General features: G+C 40.8%; 1 protein-coding gene across 1 annotated transcript; it reads left to right on the top strand.

Annotated features, from left to right (window-relative positions):
* The first annotated feature begins 361 nt into the window (after positions 1-361).
* On the top strand, positions 362-23844 carry slc6a9 (solute carrier family 6 member 9). Its single transcript, XM_085378599.1, is given in 13 exon segments — positions 362-478; positions 4523-4712; positions 10353-10484; positions 10640-10913; positions 13999-14131; positions 14242-14376; positions 14498-14601; positions 15831-16068; positions 18507-18641; positions 18778-18877; positions 21304-21404; positions 21938-22108; positions 23499-23844. Coding segments are annotated over 13 exon segments (2103 nt in total). The 3' UTR covers positions 23772-23844.
* The last annotated feature ends 1077 nt before the right edge of the window (positions 23845-24921 follow it).

Below are 24921 nucleotides of genomic sequence, written 5' to 3'. Positions count from 1 at the left end.
TCAGTGAGCGCCTGACAAACAACCAGTCACTAAGAAAAAAGCATATTTCCAGACCGGTTGACAAGTGGTTGCTGGAGATTACTTGAAGTCTCTAGTGTGAAATTAGTTACACAGAAGGTGCTGCACCAAAAACGTCCCTGTGACTGGTTTGACTACAAACTGTGGTTTGTATGGGAAATGATAACTTGTCTGCAGATGCTCGCAAGCTTCCAAGTGAAAATTCAAAATGTACATTGGAAAACAGAAATGGAAATTATATACTTTCAAAGTAAAAGTTGCCAACTATCTTTTCTTTGAAGGCAATTTCTGGTTTGCATCACGCTTTTTGAAGTTTAGCAAGGGCTCGGAGGGTAAATGGCAAATGTTTGCAGACAAGTCGGCGTCTTCAACATACAGCGCGGGCGACGACAGTAATCTGCTTTCAACCAAAGTAAAGTCACAAGGAGGTTTCTGGTACAGCACGCTCTTTGTGACCCTGGTCAGGAAATGCACTCATTATATGAAGCATAATGTGACACGATTTAAGAACTGATTTAAGCTGAACAAAATTTAGTGGTTCTCATTTTAAGTCTTTATGAGCAGTTTGGAGTACCGAAGCAGCAACTGAGATGATACAGTCATGAGTCTCAGTGAAGTCACTGTCACTCGAAAGAGACCCTGGAAAGAGAGAGAATTTTAAAGCGAAACAGAAGGAGAGCCACGGGGAGAGGGCACGCGTGGGTCTTACATAAAGCCCAGATGGTTCTAGGGAAGCGCATGATGGGGACATGGAAGGGTGGAGGGAAATAGAGAGCGGAATCTGTGCATCTGACTGAGTGACCGAAGGCTACAACACCTGGATGGAAAGATACAGATATTGGGGTCAGTCAAGGAAGCAAGGGGGGTCATGAAAAACACAAAGTGTTGCTTTTGCGCAGTGCAAACAGATGTGTGTGTATATAAAGTAGTTAAACCTTTTGTTTTTTACTACAGATGAGCCTAAAGTCAGCTTCAGTAAGCCCAACAATGATCTCCAAACACTATACATTTGCCTTATACGTTTTCTGATAAAGCACTTTTAAAGTGACGTATCTCAGTCTGCTCGTCCACATCTTCAAACAAATGTTATGTTTTCCACATAGTGTTAATCCAACAATTGCTGCTGCTGGGCATCCATTTCTGGACAAATCCAGCAAGCCACAGGACCCAACAAAGCAGATGAAGGAGGCTTTACTGCATCTAAATGAGCAAACGAGTCTGGAAAATGTATGCTATTAAAGCCCAACCTCTAAACATCTACATGTTAAGTGCTCTCAAATGGTTAATTTAGCTTTTGAGAGTTTAAGATGGTGACATCTGACATTTAATGTTACTTTTGGGAGGGTTTTATATTCAAAATGATAAAGGTACACTATATAAAAGTTCAAGTTGCCCAGTTAAAACTATAAATGCTCCCACAACTTTTATATGAATTGGTGGACTTGGATGGATGGAGACTGCTGCATGAAAAATAGTTTCTCATGATGCAAAAGAAAGATGGTGCCTCATAATTATCCTGCTGTCTGATCGATGAGGACTATTCCCTGTGATTAAATAGTTGCCTGCTTTTTCTTCAGAGTGATTTTAGGTGTGACCTTTAATCTTGTCTTGATGATACTGTTGTGTTACTAAGCAACCAGTCAGGTCTGGTTGCATGTTTCAGATAGCTGCAAATACTCTGAAATTTAATCCCAAGCATGTTGTTTTTATGCGCCCAGTCTCTCCTGTTTACAGCAAGTTAGCCAAGCTAAGCTACTGCTGGCTGTCCGTTTGCATATGGCATACGTTAGAGCAGTATCAGGTTTCTCATCTGACTGTGACCAAATAAGTGTGTTTCCCAGAAAAGGTCTGACCTAATTGGATACCAATTCATTCCAATGTATTTTATTGCTACAAGAATAATCAGGTTTTTCACAGTACATAATGATTTTTGCATTTTAAATGTATGAACTTTGCACTGACACAGTGTCTGTTTTTCAAAAGATTCATGTCCACTGCTTGTTTTCAACTTCAAATTCACTGTGAGAGAGGTGCGTGCGTGCGTGTGCGCGCACGCGTGTGTGTGTGTGTGTGCGCGCGCGTGCGTGCGTGCGTGCCTGTCTTAAAACATCAGGTTGAACTTTTGAAGAGCTGACACCTAAGATTTAGGGGTCAGTACTATTCCTAGTGTTTTGTCTCTTGCTCATGTTTGTCTGGTCTCGGACACACAGCGTGTGTCAACCTGTGTTCGTGTGCATGTGCCTGTGTGTATCTTCTAAAGGCCCACACCTGGTTTCTAATAGGGAAAGACGTACAAGAGGCACAGCAAGAACACGCAGCTGTCTCGCATGTTTCTTTTCCTTCCAAAGTCAACTCCAGACGGAGATGTCATAATGTGCGACACGCTGCGCTGGCAGGCCCACCGCTGATGGTTTCCACTTGCACGCCGCTGTGGCCGTGGTTTTCACTGCGAACAGCTCCTTGTCCACGACACTTGTGTTTGCTGATCTTCCCACCTGCAGCCTTTAGCCTAGCACGACGAAAGGTCAAGGATGCTAGGGGAAAAAAAAGATCTTTGTTTTGCTCTTCTAACATGCAAGCACAGCTAGACTCAAAGACAAACTACAGGGCTTTGGGGAAAATAGCACAGCTGTTTGTTTGTTTTGTGCGGTTGTTGCTGTTTTGTTTCTGACTTTAAAAAAATTCTATTTGTAATTTTCTGTTTATGAACAAGATGTCTCGCCATATTCTGGAAGCATGAAGTGTGAGGCTCGTGGTTCTTTGTCTGTGCACAGTTTTCTCTCCAGAACATCGTGTCCTGAAATATTTTTGTAATGTTAAAACCAAACATGCAAATCTAAGAAATAAAAATATATATTTTTTAACTTTTATGGCATTGCAGAAGAATTACCAGTTTGCTGCTGCACTGAGGGGGTGTGTTTTTATGACCAGTATTCCTTATTTTCGTCAGATTCAAAGCCAATCGCATTGAAAATACCAGGGTATTCATGCAACGAGTCTCAGAGAGCAGCCTCTGCCGCACATAGATAACACAGGGAGCCCAGATGAATGAATGGTGTCATTCATACAGCAGACTGCAAGAGCTTATAAGACATATATTTATATTGGCCAGAACCAGACTGCTGTATAAAAGCATCTTAAAACAAGGAAAATTCATAAAAAACTGGCAAAGTAAATCCTAATGTAATAGTCCATCCAACCATCTTGCTTTTAACACAAAGGTAAAAAACTTAAATGTATGAAAATGATGCTTTGTCAGGTCAATATCAAAAAGAAAGTTTCCACTTATTTCACATTATGAATCTCATACAAATCTCTCAAAAAATTGTATATACAGTACCAAATCCCTCTACAATAATACAGAGCAAAGATCAGACGACTCACTGTGAGCAAGCCCTTGGCAGCAGCGGGAAGGAAAATCTCCCTTTTAACAGAAGGAAACCTCCAGCAGAACCATACATAAATACAGAAATTTTACCTCTTGAAAACTTAGCAAAATTTTTTAATAGTTTTGTGTTGTTGTACTGACCAAGCCTTTGTCTAACTCAGTGGTTCTTAACCTTGTTGGAGTTACCGAACCTCACCAGTTTCATATGCGTATTCACTGAACCCCTCTTTAGTGAAAAATAAAATAGGATTTTTTTCAAATTCAAGACATAGATATGTTTTTTACTGATGCACAAAATGAGCCATGCATGTCATGGCGGAGGCTCTGCCGAACCCCTGAGACCGACTCACCGAACCCCTAGGGTTCGATCGAACCCAGGTTAAGAACCACTGGTCTAACTGAATTACCAGAATGAAGGCAAATCTATGTAAAACCCCAAGACTTCGTAGATCGTAGCGAGGCAGGTGAAGGAATGCATCTCTGGCAGTGCTCAAATTTCACTAAAATAAAGTACATCCTAAATTAGCAGCATTTATTACACTGAAAGAGCACAAGTACCTTGCTGTGCACCCACAGACAGACACACAGCCAGACACAGCTGAGGTTATAGAGGAGGTCAGGGGAGAACGACCATCTGATGCCAGCAGATGGAGGGATGCAGGGAGGGAGTGGAGGAAGAGGAGAAGCTGCAAATCAGGACGACATGACCGAAAGCTTATCGGCTGTTCTTAAGGCACTGATTTCACTTCTCATCCTGTTTGCTCCAGCGCACCCACCTTATGTTTATGTTAAACTTTGCAGTAGACGAGATAGTAGCTTACAGAATATATTCCATGAGCGGGAGTGCAAGCAGTGAATAATTAAACTCATGCACTCCAAGATGATTGCTAACAATCCTTTCAATCCATTTGAATTCGATGGCCAAATAAGTTTTAAAAAAGTAGAAAAAAGAGGCTCTCAGGATTCTTCTCTCTGTCATAGCATCCATTTCCCATTCATGCTTCTAAATGAGATGGGGTTTTTTCCCCTTTTGATTTTTCATTTGCCTGGTGCACTTGCCGGACCTGCTGCAGCAGCACTATCTCAGGAACACACTCGCTTCTGTGTCACCTGAAGTCACCTCTATCTCTCTGTGTGTCTTTGTTGTAGAACGGAGCAGTTCCAGGAGAGCCAGTGAAGAAGGATGAAAACTCCCGGAGAGGGAACTGGGGAAACCAGATTGAGTTTGTCCTCACCAGTGTGGGCTATGCTGTGGGCCTGGGCAATGTCTGGAGGTTTCCATACCTCTGCTACAGAAATGGAGGAGGTAAGCATCACAATGACGACCTGAGCCCATTATCTTTGCATTGACAAACTAAACTACAGTGTACCCATGTTCATAATATGATACAGACACTGATTTTTATGAAACATCAGAAGCCGCATTTATTATAATTGTTCTATTAATGAGGTCCAGATATGTAAACGAGTGGCAATCGTTTACAGGCTGCATTCATTCATTTATTTATTTATTTTTGTACATTTAAATGATGACAAATTACTGCACTGGAATACTAGAATGAAACTGTGAAGCTGAAAAGAAGCTTACTATGTATATATCATATATAATTTAAGAATGAATTCTAACTAAAACAAAAGAAAATAGACTTGTGAACCTTTAGACTTGCTTCCCTCTCATACCTTCCTAGCAGGTGTAATATTTCCATATCAGTTATGTACTATTGTTCTGTTTATCGACTTTTATAAACTTATGATGAGCTGTTAATATCTTTAGAGGGAGTGTATTTCTCCTATATTGGCTCCTCATTGGCTCCCTGTTATTACAGGCTCGAAGTTAAAATCCTCCTCCTCACATACAAGTACTGGAATAATGATATCATATTTAAAGACCTCCATAGTACCATGTTATCCTAACGAAGGAGTTTGCTCTCCGACTGCTGAGTTACTTGTGGTTCAGAGGATATTCAAAAGTAGAATGAGATTTCTTTCTGTTAAAAGGGGGTTCCTGTGCATAATATAGGCATGCAGATGGACACAGTCTATAGGTCGAGAACTGAGAAAGTTCGGGTTTTCTCAGGGTTCTTTTTCTGGTTTTTTTGTTGTATTGAGATTGTACTTTGCCATTATATTCTCTACACTGTATATATGATCAGGTGTGTGTCAACTTAGAAATAATTCAGTCGCTCAGAGGCAATACCACTGTTATTTAATCAGATGATGTTAGACAGTGTTTTATTCTTGGTGGATTCAATAGATATGTTTCCTATCATGGCAACTACTGGGTGTTTTCAAACTTGTATTTTGGGTTGTAACCCTAGTGTAGTAAGATACTAAGAATTTATCAGCTGCTGAAAAATCCTCTGTTTGAAACAAGATGGCTCCTCTCCCTTTAAGACCCCCCCTTCCTTTAACTTCCTAGGACCTGGCGTCCACATACTGTATGTGGACATCACACTTTGGGTTGTCTAGACCAACATACTAAATTTTGCTCTACAAGGGCCTGCTATCCACTTATGAGGCCGTTATACTGCCACTGTCCTATCGAAATTTAAAGCGAATGTCCTTATATGTGGATCTCATTTTTCTCAGAAACAAAAATCAGAAAAATCACGTAATTCTTTTTTTTTTATATTCAACAGGTCCCAATCAGCCCAAATAGCAAACAGAAATTAAAAATACATGCCATGAAAGAGTTCGGGTCTCAGGAGGTTAAACCTATTTTCTTCTAATTGGTTGCAAAGCCTTCTGTTCTGACTCACGGAAACTACTTTTACATCGTTGTTCGAAGCGTTGTTTAAGTGTTGTTTAAAATGACAATCCAACGCTGTAATCGGATATACAGTTCCAAGAAAAAGTGTTTGAGTTCCAATTTGTTTTGCAAATTAGCCACTCTTACATGTTTCAGATGATCAAACGCTTTTAAATATTAGACAGAGTAAATCCGGGTAAATACAAAATCCTTTTTTGGATTGATGATTTTATTTATTAAGGGGAAAAAAACTTTCCAAACCTGTCTGGTACTGTGTGAAAATGTAATTACCCCCAAACCTAAGAACTAGTGTTTGTGCGTTGGTGATGACTGGGAATGAGTCTTTCACATCGCCATGGAGAAATTTTGTCCCAGGGTTTTTGAGCATGATTGACCTGTTTAAGGTCATGACAAAGCATCTGTATTGGATTTAAGTCCGCACTTTCACTTGGCCACTCCATGTCATTTTGGGTTTTTTAGCCAACTCAAAACCCACTTGTACAAAATAGCTTATCCCACATAACCTTTCCACTCTCCTATTTTATTTGTTTATGTCTTATGCTTTTATGATTCTGTAAACTTCTTGCTTTTATGTTGCTTTTATTCTACTGTGTACAGCGACCTTGAGTGTTTTGAAAGGCGCTTTCAAATAAGATGTATTATTAAATGTATTATTATTCAGAGGTGGTTTGGTTTACTGTCCTGCTGCATAACCCAAGTGTGCAGGAGCTCCAGGGAACAAACTGATGGCCGGATATTCCTCTTCAGGATTTTCAGTAGAGAGCAAAATGCATTGTTCCATCAGTTATGGCAAGTTATCCAAGTCCTGAAGCAGCAAAGTAGCTTCAGACCATCACACTACCACTGAGTGGTACAATAATCAGGTCAGCTCAGACTTTTGAGTAGACTCACTAAACACTCAGTTTCAGTTTTGTGTTTTGTTTTTTCTACTTTTGGCTCAGAGTGATTTCATATAGAGGGGATATAATAATATTGTCTATTATTGTCAGCATACAGCTCTAACTGTAAGCACACAAGGCCCATCCAGCTGCTGTACAAACCTTCTGTTTATGAGGGGCATCCAATCAGAAGACAGTTGGCTTTGACAGAGTTAAAGCAGCTTGTTCCAGACATTGGACAAAATAGGCCCTGCAGTAGATGATTCACATTTAAATCGGGATTCATACTAAGCTACTCTAGCAAAATCCATGAATATAAATATAATAATAATAATAATAATAATAATAATAATAATAATGGATACTTTATTATAATGGGGAAATTACTTGTTTTTCTCTGCATTTGACCCATTCACTCAGTGAAGCAGTGGGCAGCCCACTAAGCAGGCGCCCGGGGAGCAGTGTGTAGGGACGGTACCTTGCTCAGGGGTACCTCAGGGTAGCCGTTAAGTGGATTCGAACCGCCGACCTTCCGATCATGGGGCGACCACTTTACCTACTGAGCTATCCCTGCCCCTAATATAAAGCTGAAAACAAATATGACTGTTGGTATGATGTTCTTTATATGAAATGGTGGGTTAGTTTTCAACTTTTGTCTCGTCAGTCCACAGAATATTTTCTCACAAGTCTTGGGGAACAGTAAAAAAAAAAAAAAAAAATTGTTTTTTTTTTTTTAGCTAATCTGTGGGTAGTTTTCTCTTGGGACATCTCCCATGGATGCCATTTTTGCTGAGACTTTTTTATTTTTGAATCATGAACACTGGCCTTACCTGAGGCAAGTGAGGCCTGCAGTTTTATAGATGTTGGTCTGGGTTCTTTTGTGACCTCCTGGAGGAGTCATCTGTGTACTTTCACCGTAATTTTGGTAGGGCTGCCACTACTGGGAAGGTCCACCACAAAGTTTTCTCCATTTGTGGATATTGGCTCTCACTGTGGCTCCCTGAAGTACCACATCTTTAGAAATGTCTTTGTAACCCTTTCCAGACTGAAAGATGTCAATGACTATATTTCTTAGCTTTCGGATGATGTGTTGCTTTTTGATATCTTTTACCTTGCTTCATTTTGTCAGACAGGTTCTGTTTAAGTGATTTTTTGATTCAGGTCTGGCAGTTATCAGGCTTTGGTTTGGCTCGTGAAATTGAACTTAACTTTCCAAACAAATGTGATTAATCACAGTTAATTCATGATTAACAAGGGGGGGAAGGTAATTACTTTTTCACATAGGGCCAGGTAGTTTGGATAGTTTTTTCCCTCTTAATAAATGAAATCAAAATTTAAAAGCTGCATTTTATTTTATATATCATATATGCACAAAAAAGGAGAAATCTGGAAAGGGGGAAATACTTTTCCACGGCACTGAATACGTGCCAGTAAAAAGGAAAAGAATAATAGGTCTTTAACAGTTAAACTGGGGCTAGAATCTAAAAAAAAAAAGGGAAATTTAGCAGATATGATTACTTATTTGTGCTAACATTATTAGCAAGATCTTTTATTGTGTGTATTTGTTTGAGATATAAAGTCAGATCATTGTGCAGGCCGGATGTTTCAAACATATTTCATAGACCTATACTCGGTGCAGCTGTCTTTTTTCCACAATAGCTCACACATTACGTGCTCAACATCAATGCAAAACATCTTTTTAGGCATAAAGGTTTGCAGTTATTGTTTGTTGGGCTGTGATTGCTGTCAAAATATGTCTGAGCACACAGAACAGATCCAGGTGCTGCTGCTGTTATGCTGCTTTCATAATAAAGCTACCGTATTCAGTGCGTAAGAACATCGTGACAGCAAAATAAGCTCTTTTGTCAGTATTTTGCTCCCTACTCTGATGCATCCTAAAAGCTGTGGATTAAACATTAAACAGCCTAAATTGTGTTTTAAATACCTTGCATCTTCCTTTGAAAACATGCGCAAGAATTGTACCAACGTGTAGTGAAAAGCAGCAGTGTTGGTCCAGTTCTCCTCACTCAGTGCTTGATTTCCTTGGCATGACCCCAGCTGCAGATAATAAGCCTACAGTGCAAATATTTGGATTTGTGTCATGCATGCAGGAGCCTTGAGTTCCTGCGCAAGGACTTTGTATATGGAGGCCATGCATTAGCTCAACACACAGCTGCAGATACTGCAGCAGTGACCGTTCACTTTATCAGCAGTGAAAAGGTTTGGACAGTATCAGCTGGTTGCACCAACATAGTTCACAATGTGGAGTATCTTATGAAAGCATACTAGCACGTGCACACACGCACAGATTGTCCCTCTAGTTGACCGTCTGGTTTTTGGTCCAGTCTGAACCACCAGAGAGTTGCTGCACTGCTGAACAGACATTTAGTGACCTCTCTGCTCACTCTAGGGAGGTTATATAACAGATGAAATTCATTTGCTTTTTAAAAAAAAAATAATAATAATTTCAGGTTCAGTTATAAGTCTGTATGGCATGGGTCCAATTCATGTAAGACTTGATTTGGTTAAGTTTTAAATTGCACGTCATTGCTTACACGTAAGTATTTTAAACCGTATAATAGCACAGCCTGTTTTTAATGACAACATATGGTCCATTGTGCCTCTCTGGCTTGTAGCTGGAGAGCCTACCTATGTAGAATACTTATAGACTACGTCTGCCAGCTTATGTGCCTGATTTCTTTTGTCTGCTGGTGTCTGTGGACTTGGCATCTCTGCAGTAATTATGCTCATCTGGCTCCATGGTAGTTATTATCTTTGTCAGGTAACAGAATAGGAGGCAGCTGACTTTTGTTTGCCTCGTAGGTTTGGATATTTTTGTCACGACTAACACAAAAAGTGTTCTCACAACAACACAGTAATTTGTACAGACCATGCATCTAGCTGTTTAAGAGTTTGCTAGCAACAAAACACTGAATAGGGCACCATTTATATCAGAGGGGACGAGTTATGCTTGTCTTCATTTTCTCTGATATATCTTAATAGCTCTAACTGTAAGCACACAAGGCCCATCCAGCTGCTGTAATCAGAAGACAGTTGGCTTTGACAGAGTTAAAACAGCTTGTTCCAGACATTGGACGAAATAAGGCCACCAATGCCCAGCAGTAGATGATTCACATTTAAACTGGGATTCATACTAAGCTACTCTAGCAAAATCCATGAATATAAATATAAAGCTGAAAACAAATATGACATGTCCCTTTAAATCAATGTGTTCGTGTATCCTTCCCAGTCTTTCTGGACCAGAGAAATTGACTTCCTGGTTAATTTTCTCCTCCAGGTGCCTTCATGCTGCCATACTTCATCATGCTTGTGTTCTGTGGCATTCCACTCTTCTTCCTCGAGCTCTCCTTTGGTCAGTTTGCCAGCTTGGGCTGTTTGGGGGTTTGGAAGATCAGCCCCATGTTTAAAGGTAAGTATATGCGTGTGTATGTCTTTGTGTGAATATTGATTTTATTGTTCATATGAAAATTTAATTAGGCAGCAGTAGTTACATCCACTTCACATTTTAGTTTCTAATGTTCTCTACCTGGTTATCTTTTTCTCTCCATCCTGTCCTACCTTAAGGCGTGGGCTACGGCATGATGGTGGTGTCCACCTACATTGGGATATACTACAATGTGGTCATTTGCATTGCCTTCTACTACTTTTTCTTGTCCATGACAAACCTGCTTCCATGGACTTACTGCAACAACCCGTGGAACACGCCAGACTGCAGCGGTGTCGTTAGCAGTTACCAGTTGAACGCTAGCCTGGCAAATGCTACCAGTAGCTTGGTAGCTGGGGTGTCTGAGGTAGTGAACCGGACCAAGAGGACCAGCCCAAGCGAGGAGTACTGGAAGTAAGAACAGGAAGTATATGATGCACTTAGGCTGACACTAAAAATACAGTTAAACCAAAAGTTTTTCTCTGCGAAGTAGTACTATATATAAAATAAATCAGGAATGCTTGCTCATGCAATGATTGAGTTTTGTAATGCACTTTGTTTTGCCGAGTTATACCAGTAACCTCTTAGAACCTGGTTGTGTAGGCCTATCATTCTTAACAGAGGTCGAAATTGACTCAGACCTATCAGATAAGTTTGACTCAAAGAGGCCTCATGTTTGCAGAAAGTATTCAAATATTTGGACTAGATTTGACTGGACTAGCAGAAGTTTCTGTACAGTGTTGGGTCTGCATCATCTCAGCTGACATGCAGGGTGTTTACCATACCCCTGCGCACTCTGTTGTGCAGCACAGTCACAAAAATCTGCATAAAGTAGGAGATCTTTAAGCGGATATCCAGGTACATCTACTGTTTAAGTGCAGGCTTTGCTATGTTATGTAAAAGTGAGAGTGGTGTATATGCATCAATTATCAGGGATGTGACAATGCTAGAAATTTGGTGGTTTGCATTGTAGAGTGTGCATAAACCATGAGGTTAGTAGCTGGCTTCTGGAAATTGCATTTTGTCTCAACTTTAGCATTTTGACTCTTACTATGTTAGAGGCCGTACCGTACTATATATAATATATATTATACTGGCAGATGCTGCTTGTGTAAGAACAACTATCAGTCACAGTAGCCATCGGTACCCAAAAAGATGAATTAAAAAAATAAACTCAAACAGCATACATAGAGCTGGGCGATAGAACGATAACGATATGTATCGCGATATAACTTTGACTCGATAGAGAAATTAAGCTATCGCGATAGACCTCGCCGCTCTTGTCCTCAAGAAAAAAAAAAAAAAAAAAAGGTCAGCCAATCCAAATTAAGTAGCGCAGAGCCGAACCAATCACAGCCGCAGCATCACATCGTGTGACTTGTTACGTACAGCACAAGTGCCAAGCCGCACGTGTGTTTGTTTGGGAAGCAGCCAGCGGGTAATGGAGCCAGCGCGTAATGGAGGAAATGAGTGTGCCGACTAGAAAAATCAACCGAGCGTGACCGAAGAGAAAACAGATGATGGTTCCAATGCCGGAGAGATTGTCGAACGGAAGAGCCATAGAAGTTCCGTAGTGTGAAGGTATTTCGGCTATTTCAAGTCTGACAAAAAACAGAGTAGCGTGCACTGTAAATTGTGCCAAAAGCAAGTCTGGAAATACAATAAACTGGTGCATGCGTCACACTGTGCGCCACGTTATTGTTTCGGTGAAATGAATTTCTACAATACTGTTAATTCTACTCTCTGCAGTGTTTAAATGCTTACATATACACAAAGTTACTGTCCCTCCACACATACGACTCTGTTCTGCTTCTATGCCCCAGCTTTGTTTACTTTTTCCCACCGAGGCTTCTAGACTTCTGATTGGCCAACATTTCGGCACGGTTAGGAATCTAGCGCCACCTGCTGCTTTGGCATGTTCATAGCAGCGTTTTCCTTCATTTCTGCCTTTATGTGTGGACGGGATTATTTTTTAAAACGAAAACGGAAAATCTCCGTTTTCAAAGATACCCGTGTACGTGTGGACGTAGCCTCAGTCTCTGACTGGAAGCGCTAATTCGTCATTCGGCTTTTGTCAGACTAAAGTAACTGTTAAAACTGTTTGAAAAGCTCAGCTATACAACAAGGAGAGATTGAGAATTTCCTTTTAGTTCTCAGTTTATTTGATATTGACAAAAGTTAGTCAGTTTTGTCTGTTCTTCTGTAAAACAAGCTAAGATTTATTTTTAGAATTAATATTTTGTTTCTAAGTGGAATTGACAATTTAGTCTGTTTCGTTTGTTCTATTTTGAAACTTAAACGCTTTAGTGGCTGCCTTTTGTGTAGTTTGCAATATTTGCCTTTATTTATCTGAAAAAGTCTCATGTTCCTTAACTCATTCACTGCCAGCCATTGGCAGTGAATGAGTTAAACCCATTGACTCATTCACTGCAATTGACGGCTATAGACGTCAATGGCAGTGAATGAGTTAAGTACATCTACCCTGTTGAACTTATTATGGGAAATAAGTATTTAAATAAAAACAAGCTGCTGATTATTTCACATTTTACTTGTGAGCAACGGCACATTTAAATCTTACAAATATAGTTATTTGGCTTATATCGTGATAGATATCGTTATCGCCTGAAATGAAAAAAACATATCGTGATATGAAAAAATCTCATATCGCCCAGCTCTAAGCATACAGTTATGATGGGGAAAGGCTGGAAATGTGCTTTTAATCCTATGGTGACTGACTTGACACTCCAGGAACTACAGATTTTGGCACTTCCGCGTTGGCTTCAGTTTTTGCCCTCACAGTTTGTTGCACAGGGAGCAAAAGTGTAAGAGAAATATCACGATTTTAATTACTAAAGTTGAGGTAGACCTGTCCTGCACCTGCCGCTGCCATTCCACATATTGTTATTGTACAGGATCTCTAGTGCTTGCAGAAATCTCCAAAAACATTGGTACTTTCAGTAGCATTTCACTGTCAACTTCTTTAGAATTTTATCATCATTTTTGTGCCAGTGTAGCAGTTCCTGTGGCAATCGCATCACTTAACATCCATAATTAGTAGCATTAATATAGGCCATCAAAGTGGAAGTCAGAGTGTTGTCATTATCTGCTGCCTCTTATTCAAATGTGTTGCAGAAGGAGCAGCCCTGTAACTGCACTCCCTGATGCTTTTCTTGGCATTTTAATGACAGAGGGTACATATGATTATGTAATGTGGGACTGCTCAGCTTGTCGGTACAGACTACCTGTTCATTACTAATTACAATACCACATATAATACCATTTCAGATTGATGGATCTGTTTGATCACAAGATACAAGGTTTTTGTGGCTCTGCTTAAAGTTTTCTATTATCTATGTGCTGAAGACTGTTGATAGAGTGCAAAGCTGGGCTTTTTTTCCTCTTTCAGAGTTTTCTTCTCTTGCACAACTTTAGTCAGACGTGTAAATGTAAAGTATTTCAAGCACCTGAAACCTTCTCTGTCTGTGTGTCTGTCTATCAGACACTATGTGTTGAACATCTCTGATGATATTGGGAACTTTGGAGAGGTCCGTCTCCCTATCCTGGGATGCCTGGCTGTATCCTGGGCTGTTGTCTTCCTCTGTCTCATCAGGGGCGTTAAATCCTCTGGAAAGGTGAGCCTAGAGCACACACACATGCACACACACACCCTGGCTTGATGGCATTTTAAGGCGCTTGTGTATAGGATGATTTTATCAGCTTGTGTGATCATCTGTGTGTTCAGGTGGTGTACTTCACAGCCACATTCCCTTATGTTGTTCTGACTATCCTCTTCATCCGTGGCATCACCCTGGATGGAGCCATCAACGGCATCAAGTACTACCTGACTCCACAGTGGCAGAAAGTCCTTGATGCAAAGGTATGCACTTCCATTAGCATGTAGATAAATGAGATGTGCTGGATGTAGAAATGTTTCTGAACTGGGTTTTTTTCCCCCATCTTTGTACTGCCTCTGACGGTTTGTGGGTTTGTTTGTGTAGGTGTGGGGAGATGCCGCCTCACAGATCTTCTACTCCTTGGGTTGTGCCTGGGGTGGTCTCATTACCATGGCTTCATATAACAAGTTCCACAACAACTGTTTCAGGTTGGTAAAGATGATGAGTAAACTCATTATAAGCTATGCTTTAAATAAAAAAGAATACACATTCAGGGCCAGGCGATGATGAGTTACTAAGGAAGAAATTCTGAGGAAAAGACTTTGCTTTGTCTAATGGGATTAAAATCCAACTGCCAGCACCTTAAAAGCACACCTATAAAAACATTACCACGATATAGGTTTGGTTTTGTCATTGTGGTGAGTGCTGTGCTGAGTATAACTCGCTCTGGGAAAAAAGCCTGACTTTATTTGAGTTTATGCATCAGATGACCTAATGAGTCAGAGCAAGAGCTAAGGAGCAACTATGAGCAGTGGGGTAAAATAGTCATTCGCAAAAAGAGAAGGTGAGGTAAGTGGGCACAGAGATAAATGCTCTTTTGGACTTGTGTTAGGAGGCTGGTTGCCATGTGCTTGAACACCAGGGGAGCGTGCAAGAAGCCAAAGAGAAGGTGAAGATGGAGGAAAAAGGACAGAGAAGGAGATAAGGAGGGAAAACGATGTCATTTACTCTCCTGAGCTTGTCCACACATGCTGATGGAGTGAGGGTGTCGGTGGAGGGGGCTAAGGAGAGAAGCTAAAGATATAATGTGTTCCTCTGCCAGAAGCTTGAAGTTGTGCTATCAGTGCACACAGCTGCACGGCAACTTAATCAGCTTGTGTTCTGCAGCTCCATCCCTGGTGGAGATGCTTTTTGCACTCCTGTAACACCACCAGTTGGTGCGCATGCAGAAGTGCAGATAGAGTGGGATCGAACAGAATCCGTATGCGTGGGGAAACGGACTGGCATCAAAGTGATCAAAGACATCCTCTGCAGTAACCTTAACAGGAAATGTGAGAAAGGAAAGCAGTGTGGAAACACAGTATTCCCTTGTTTAGATCTGAACACGGTCAAAGTCCGAGTCTGTGTTGGAGGAAGAGAAGATGAAAAGGTGTTTCCCGGGCAACAGTCAGATGTCAAAAAAAGAGCAGAAAACCAGCACTAGTGTATTAGTGTAAACAGAGTAAATGAGCTTAGGAACACTATCGTGACTCATACATCGGGCCTATTAAGACTAATGAAGCCATCTTCTATATTAATTCACGGTTTTATTAAACACTGATATTTCAGCAGACAGATCGAGATCAGCTGATCCCATTTGTTTTTCTTTAACCATTTAAAATGTGTTCGGTATGTATTCATATAATTGGCTTTGTTCTTTGTTCCTTTCAACATACAGAGACAGCATCATCATCAGTATAACCAACTGTGCCACCAGCGTTTATGCTGGCTTTGTCATTTTCTCCATCCTGGGCTTCATGGCCCACCACCTCAACGTCCCCGTGTCAGAGGTGGCTGACCACGGTCCGGGGCTGGCCTTTGTGGCCTACCCAGAAGCCCTCACTCTGCTTCCAATCTCGCCGCTGTGGTCGCTGCTTTTCTTCTTCATGCTCATCCTTCTGGGACTGGGAACTCAGGTGAGAGCAAGAAACTGCAGCGTCACGCACCGCTCAAAGATTTCATTATGAACTGTGTGAAATCATATAATTAACTTCTTAATTAAGCTTAGTAATCAGTATAAGTAATTAATATGCATTGACCTTGTGGATATAATTAATTAAACATTACACTAAATGTGTATGGAGACAGACGTATAGATAGGTGACTGTATATGTGCAGTCATTAGTATAGATTGTTTTTCATGTTTTCAGCTGGAGCGGTCTACCAAATTCCAGTTTACCTTCAAACAACAAAACAACGTGCAAATGCTGTCTTTAGTCCATATTTGTTGCATGCTGAGTGAACCTCCATGCTGATACTCTAAATAGACCAAATAAACTCACTGGAATGAGAACTGACTGGAATTGTTTGCGTGGGGAAATCAGGATTAGATCTGATCTGGATCTGCTGATGTGTAATGCTAAAAAGCTTACAAGTCATTTACAGTCAACAGTTAGTCTGCCTGTGTGCCACGTTTTTCATTGCTGACTCAGGGAGACTATAGGTGCTGTTTGTAGGTATAACTTAGATGCTATCTTTTTGAAGTGATTGTGGCCCCGTAGCTACAAAATTATATTCCTGCTAAAATGAGATGGTGAACATTATGTCCCACTAAATAATAGTGTTTGAATTTAATAGACGTAACCTCTCATAACCCTGATTCCAAGTTTGGACTTGCTAAACTGCTAAATATTTAAAATAAAGGAGTGGCACGCTCTGTGGTCTTCTGCTGCTAACCATTTGCATCTTACTTCATTATATATTTAGGTGAAACTGGGAAATTTGTATCTGGAATGATGTATTTGATGCCAGCAAAACAAAACTATCGAGTGGAAAGAAGCTGAAATGGAGTGTTTCAGAAGTAAAGATGGGCGTTCACCCTCCTTAACATTTCTCAATGTAAAGTTAATCAGTGACCGTGGCATCAGTGCTATTAATGCTAAAGGATATATTCAAGTTTGGAGCAACATATGCTGCTATCCAGGGGACATCTGTGGCAGGGATGGGCTTGTTTATTTCATCAAGATAACATGCACAGCACATATTACAGTGCAGCTCTGAACTGTTAAGCTGCTGAAATCTTATATTAAGCAATACACTCAACAGCCACTTTGTTAGGTGCACCAACTGCTCATTAACGCAATTGTTTAATCAGCTAATCACACGGCAGCATTTAGGCACGAGCACATGGTCGAGACATCTTGCTGACATTCAAACCAAGCATTCGAATAGAAAAGAAAGGCCATTTAAATTACTTTAAATGTGGCATAGCTGTTAGCCAGATAGGCTGGTTTGAGGATTTCAGAAACTGGAGATCTGCTAGGATTTTCCAGCACAAGCATCTCTGCAAAGGATGGTCCATAAAAAAGAAAATATCCAGTAAGCAGCAGCTTTCTGGGCAAAAATCCCTTGTTTGATGTCAGAGGAGATTGGGCAGATTCAAGCTGATGGACAGGCAACAGTAACTAAAATAACTACTCATAACAATCATGGTATGCAGAAGAGCGTCTCTAAATGGCCAACACATTGAAGCAGATGAGCTCCAGCAGATTGGCCAGCACAGAACTGGAAAAATAGTCTGAGTCTCATTCAGTCGGTAGTGTCACAATTTGGTATAAACAAGATGAAGGCACCAGCATCCTGCCAGTGTTTCAGGCTGCTGCTGGTGCAGTAATGGTATGGGGGATATCTTCTACGCACACTGAGCATTGTTTAAATGCAACAGCCTACAGTAGTATCATTGCTAACAATGTCCATCCCTTTATAGCCACAGTGGTCCATCAATGTGGCTATAGTCAGCTTACAGTTAGTTTCTTAAACATGAAATTGAGTCCACTTCACCTCCACTGAGTATTTCCTTGTTGAATCTGTGCCATGAAAAATTTAGTTGGTTGTGAAGGGAAAAGGGGGTCAAACCTGATACTTACCAGTATCTGCCTAATAATGTGGCCACTGAGTGTAGAACAGGAAAACATTTGGCTGTAGAAATTGCTTGTGTGTACTTGACTTTTTCAGAATCAGGGTTGTAGTACTATTCTAACCTTTTAGCCAGTATGAATAAGAGGTGTTTTATTCTCAGACATTTATTTGACTTTCTGCGTATTTTTGGTAAAATATAGACATTATGCTTCAGAGGTGGATTTTTACTTCCATATATTGAATATTTACAGATCAAATTCACAGTACAGTGGATATATATGTGGCTGGTCTTAAGGAATGCTGTAATAAACCAATTGTATTTCATTAAAAAATACATTTAAATAGACAGGACAATGAAATTGAGGAATTTTTATTCTCACAATTACTCAACAATGGATTATCCCTTTGGTCAAGATTCCTTTTGGTCTGTCGTCATGTAAGCAGAAGTTTGATCAAGAATTCATCTCCTGTCAAATTCTTTTCCCTGTTCATGTAGTTCTGTCTGCTGGAGACCTTAGTGACGGCCATCGTCGATGAAATTGGTACAGACTGGATCATCAAGAACAAGACCGTAGTCACGCTGTCAGTGGCCATAGCTGGTTTTCTACTGGGAGTGCCGCTAACGACACAGGTACAAACATATGGAGAGCACATCCTTAAACACAATCACTCTCTCACTGGACTGATGTTTTTTACTCATTCTTTGTGTGTGTGTGTGTGTGTGTGTGTGTGTGTGTGTGTGTGTGCGTGCGCGCGCGCGCGCGCAGGCAGGAATCTATTGGCTTTTACTGATGGACAACTATGCTGCCAGTTTCTCTTTGGTGATCATCTCATGCATCATGTGCATCTGCATCATGTATATTTACGGTAAGGAGGGAAAAAGAGTGAACATGGTGCACTTTCTAAGTGTGGTAGTTCAATTTTACAAATATGTAATCACACAGGCACAAACTGAAACACACCTAAATAAGTGTTCAAGCTGATCTCAGATATATGACCAACACTCAGTGGATGATGGAAAAAGGTCTAATTTACTTATGGATCCAAGTTATAGATGAGTAGCAGGAACAGTGGGGTGTCATTCAGAATATGAACAGGAGAGATAGTGATACCACAGTGGACCATACCCACAGTGAAACCTGGTAGTAGGTGTTGTGCATTTTGCCTACTCAGGAATAGGACACCTGCACTGATTAATAATAATAATAATAATAATAATAATAATGGATTGTATTTGTATAGTGCTTTTGGAGGCCCTCAAAGCGCTTTATAATTCCACTATTCATTCACTCTCACATTCACACACTGGTGGAAGCAGCTACAGTTGTAGCCGCAGCTGCCCTGGGGCAGACTGACAGAAGCGAGGCTGCCTACTGGTGTCGGCCCCTCTGGCCAACACCAGTAGGCCAACGACCAACGACCAAGACAGACAGAGCAGGGGATCGAACCGGCAACCTTCCGGTTACAAGATGAGCTTCCCAACCCCCTGAACCCCCTGATTCAACTCAACACTGGCCATGGGTCACTCCATCCAAGTATCACTCCATCGTTTATAGATGGCTTTGTTCTCCATCTGTGTGTAGAAGGGGTCATGGTTCAGTATGAGCCCAAATACACCAAAGGGCTTTGAAAGAACTCCTTAAACAACTAATTCAACAGTTACCTGACCTTTATCCCTATGACTCACCATTTATAGACAGTATCAAAGACGGACGTGGTCACTGTGATGTCACCCAGTGGTTTTGGACTCCATAGTTTGAAGTAGAGCTGGGCGATATGAGATTTTTTCATATCACGATATGTTTTTTTCATTTCAGGCGATAACGATATCTATCACGATATAAGCCAAATAACTATATTTGTAAGATTTAAATGTGCCGTTGCTCACAAGTAAAATGTGAAATAATCAGCAGCTTGTTTTGATTTAAATATTTATTTCTCATAATAAGTTCAACAGGGTAGATGTACTTAAGGAACATGAGACTTTTTCAGATAAATAAAGGCAAATATTGCAAAATACACAAAAGGCAGCCGCTAAAGCGTTTAAGTTTCAAAATAGAACAAACGAAACAGACTACTAAATTGTCAATTCCACTTAGAAACAAAATATTAATTCTAAAAATAAATCTTAGTTTGTTTTACAGAAGAACAGACAAAACTGACTAACTTTTGTCAATATCAAATAAACTGAGAACTAAAAGGAAATTCTCAATCTCTCCTTGTTGTATAGCTTAGCTTTTCAAACAGTTTTAACAGTTACTTTAGTCTGACAAAAGCCGAATGACGAATTAGCGCTTCCAGTCAGAGACTGAGGCTACGTCCACACGTACACGGGTATTTTTGAAAACGGAGATTTTCCGTTTTCGTTTTAAAAAAGAATCCCGTCCACACATAAAGGCAGAAATGAAGGAAAACGCTATGAACATGCCAAAGCAGCAGGTGGCGCTAGATTCCTAACCGTGCAGAAATGTTGGCCATCAGAAGTCTAGAAGCCTCGGTGGGAAAAAGTAAACAAAGCTGGGGCATAGAAGCAGAACAGAGTCGTATGTGTGGAGGGACAGTAACTGTGTGTATGTGTAAGCATTTAAACACTGCAGAGAGTAGAATTAACAGTAACAGTATTGTAGAAATTCATTTCACCGAAACAATAACGTGGCGCAGTGTGACGCATGCACCAGTTTATTGTATTTCCAGACTTGTTTTCGGCACAATTTACAGTGCACGCTACTCTGTTTTTTGTCAGACTTGAAATAGCCGAAATACCTTCACACTACGGAACTTCTATGGCTCTTCCGTTCGACAATCTCTCCGGCGTTGGAACCATCATCTGTTTTCTCTTCGGTCACGCTCGGTTGATTTTTCTAGTCGGCACACTCATTTCCTCCATTACGCGCTGGCTCCATTACCCGCTGGCTGCTTCCCAAACAAACACACGTGCGGCTTGGCACTTGTGCTGTACGTAACAAGTCACACGACGTGACGCTGCGGCTGTGATTGGTTCGGCTCTGCGCTACTGAATTTGGCTGACCTTTTTTTTTTTTTTTTTTTTTTAAGATGACAAGAGCGGCGAGGTCTATCGCGATAGCTTAATTTCTCTATCGAGTAAAAGTTATATCGCGATACATATCGTTATCGTTCTATCGCCCAGCTCTAGTTTGAAGTGCTAAGTTAACAGACCTAATAAAAACTAGAATACCACTTACCACAGCGAGTCATAATATTAGTCACATAATCCAGTACAAGTAATCAAAGCTGATGATGATGACGAATGCTGGGTTTTTGTTCCTTTGCAGGCCACAGGAACTACTTCAAAGATGTAGAGATGATGCTGGGCTTCCCTCCTCCTCTCTTCTTCAAAGTCTGCTGGAGATTCATCTCGCCTGTGATTATCTCTGTAAGTGAACACACACAAGCACACTGATCTAAGACCAGACATAGTGACGAAATAGCTTGTCAATATTTTGCATAGTCTGCAGGATGTTGAGTGGAAGGTTCTCAACTTCCCTGTGCTGCTGACGCATTGTTATGGACCCGACCTACATTTGAGCTGCCATCAGTGCTAATCTTTTTGGCTTTGTTTCCAGTTAAAACCTCCAAAAGCAAAGCTTTCTGATTGGGAAATGGACACATGCAGCTGATATCAATGGTATTTCCCAAGCAGGCGTATTAGTCCACTAAGCTGCTGGGCTAACCAAGAAATTCATTGTTGTGGCTTACTGGTCATTTTCCTCTCTCTTTCATTTCTTTTGCACAGAGTGCTGCCCCAATCATCTGCAACTTTTAAATAAAGCTGTCAACGGTGGTTTCACCTGCACTGGCTTAATTTTCATGCTTTTACCCACCCATGTGACATATGTCTTTATTACTGTGTTATACATGCATTTTGCACACATTCAGGCTCTTTCTATTCTCTCTTTGTCCCTGCAGTTCATCCTGATCTTCACAGTGATCCAGTACAAACCCATTACTTACAATGACTACGTGTATCCTGGCTGGTCCTTGGCTATTGGCTTTGCCATGGCTCTGTCCTCGGTGGTCTGCATACCCATCTACGCCCTCTACAAGATCTCAAAGTCACCAGGAGCTACCTTTAGAGAGGTACAGCTTCCCCCGAAAGTCTCCTCTCCATTCAGCTGACATAAACAGCTCTATAGTTCAATACAAAAGGCTAAATTTCCCTCTGAAGCATTTAAACAAATTTTCAAAAAAGTCAACGTGTTAAAACATTTTTGCATGCAAGAGCTGCACTACAAATTAAAGCACTTAAAGTTTTAACATCATCTGAGCAACTGAAAAGCTCTCAACTGCATATCAGCTGAAGTATGTTTGCCGAATAACGGAAAGAGCTCTTTCCATAATTCAATTGCCCGTTTGCATTACGTAAGCTCTAAAAGCAGACGAACTATTAGTTTACACCATAAACGACGTTTAAATATCAATCCAAGCATCTCTGCTTTTGGCAAATTAGTTTGAGGAGGAAAGAATTTGTTGCTGGTGTCAGATAGTGATGACGTCACTTGAACTGCCGGTTGAAATTTTATGATCCTTATTGCCGATAGCTACACTAGGAGGGAAAAGCTGGTTGTCATAGAGACTGGGAAAACAGAGGAAGGACCACATGTGTTAAGTCTTCGTTTGGGGTAGAGAGCCTAAATGCAAACATTGCAGCAAACAGGCAGGCAACAATGAACAAAACTGAAAAAGCAAGAAGATATGACGAGATATAAACAGAAAAATATGACCTCACAGTGAATACATGGCTAGCTTCCTTCTCGTTCTTTCTCCTTCTCTCTCTGCATGTCTGAGTCTGGCTCACTTCCTGTTAAAGGGAAGTTCTTCCTCCCCACTATCGTCAAGCATTTTCTCACAGGGGAATTTTTGGTCTACTGATGTTCTCTCTCTAATACTGCACCACCCTTACCTTACAATATAAAATGCCTGGAAATTATTATTATTGTGAACTTGTGCTATATAAATAACACTGAATTAAGAAACGCAAGTGAAGTGCCATATTTTTTTTAAAAAGGAACAAGAATAACAAAAAACCCACACACATGAAAATGAGCAGGCTATAACAGTGCACTTTTTTTATACAATCTTTGGAGGACATTGTAACCACACTGATGCCACATGTTTGGTTTTATAAAGACCACAAGTGCTGCAGAACTGTTAATAACAAATGGGAGAAAGTATAGAAAGTATAATGTGTGTCAGCACAAAGCTGCCCTGCTGTTGGAATGCTGCAATTTCTGACAATTAGACAGGCCATAAATCTTGTTTAAGAGATGTGAATGTGCAATGGCAGCTGCTAAATTATCAGATGAACTAAAAAGCATGGAGGGAAAATGAAAGTTAAGTGGAGTTTAGTCACAGTGGTTATGTGTGGGAGCAGCTGAAGAAAGGAAAGCGTCACTTAATGAAAACCTAATTTGACTTCATAAGTCTTGATGTTTCTGCTCTAAAAGGCGCGTCTGTCTTTCTCTCTCAGAGGTTGAAGGCAGCGTGCCGAGCGCATCCAAAGTGGGGTCCTGCCCTCCAGGAGCACCGGACAGGCCGCTACGCCCCTATGGCCTCCGAAGACACTGTGGAGGCCCGTCCCTTAAAGGAGAGGGATGAGCTGAAGGAAGAACAAAAGGAGAAGGAGAAAGAGAAGGAGAAGGAGGAGGGAAAGGAGAAGGAGAGGAAGGATGAGATTAGCCTCACCATCCAGGGAAGCAACGGCTCCACCAACACACACAACAACCCCAACCCCAGCGCATAGACGGCACTCCGCTCTATCGGCATCAGGGGGCAAAAGCCTCACACCTTTCCCTTTTCCTCCCTTCTCCTTCATCCTCAACCCCACTTTCCCACAGTCCTCTGTGGGGGAGATCCCATTCACTGGAGACCTTTACATATTGTAAGGGCTTATTATATCTATCCTAACCTCTTCTATCTATCTGTGTGTTGTCTCCACATAAGTGCAGAAAAACAAAATGAAAGGAAGAAAAAAAGAAAAATTGGCTCATCACCCAAAAGATTTGTGTGTATGGCATCATGTGCGTGAGTGAGTTTTTAATTTGTTCTACATAATTTAATAATATTGGGGGGGGGGGGGGGGGTTTCCTTTCATTTTTTTTTTTGTGAAACTTGTATACGTCATCTTCATATGCCATTAGAGGTACAGTAGATTGTGATGCTGCATGGTTATGTTTTTGTGCATGCAGCAGCATAGAGACACACACTGTTCTCCTTTATATCGTTAGCTGGTTCTGTTTGGGATGGGCGACTTTGTAGCGGCAGCTGGAGACTTGTTGTGGTGCTGTAACATGGAGGAGAAGGGTAAAATGTGCCTGTACGGGCCATTTACAGTCTGACAAAGATGGTAAAAGGCTCTGTTGTTTAGCCAGACAAAAAAAGAGGCGAATACTCTCATTCACACTCATACAATCTGTATATTTTACAGCACACAGTGACCTCAACCGTAGTTGATCTCAGTTTAAGACTAAGCCTGTTGTTTTTTTTATGCTGCTTCTTCTTATAAAGGAAAAAAAATCGAAAGAGCACAAATATTTAACAAACACCCAAGATGACAACTGACACTTAGGGCTTATTTTCTCTGGAAATTTTCTCCACTGGTAACTTTTTTCCTTCTACTAAAGCTGCTTAAACCTTAAGCAGAGAAACATCAGTGAACTGTACTGTAACTCTGCATTCGCATACATGTGCACACATAAACAGACATGCAATCATTGTTTTTAACAGAAGAGGTCCCAGTGCCCAATTCTCTGGATCGAAGCGAAGGTGAACTTTGTGGTTCCTCGCTAGTGGAAACCTTGCTTCGACTGAGCTGGCCTGTTCTAGATTTTAGGGACTTTCCTTGTTGTCCAAAAACGCATACACATACACATACACGCAAACCAGGTCAATGC

The sequence above is a fragment of the Diplotaxodon limnothrissa genome, linkage group LG18, assembly GCF_057381915.1.
Source record: "Diplotaxodon limnothrissa isolate DT_005_m linkage group LG18, D_limnothrissa_male_GT1.1, whole genome shotgun sequence".
In the NCBI taxonomy this organism is placed as follows: Eukaryota; Metazoa; Chordata; class Actinopteri; order Cichliformes; family Cichlidae; genus Diplotaxodon; species Diplotaxodon limnothrissa.
The sequence above is the reverse complement of the archived record's forward strand: the minus strand, read 5'-3'. Positions and strand labels throughout refer to the sequence as shown.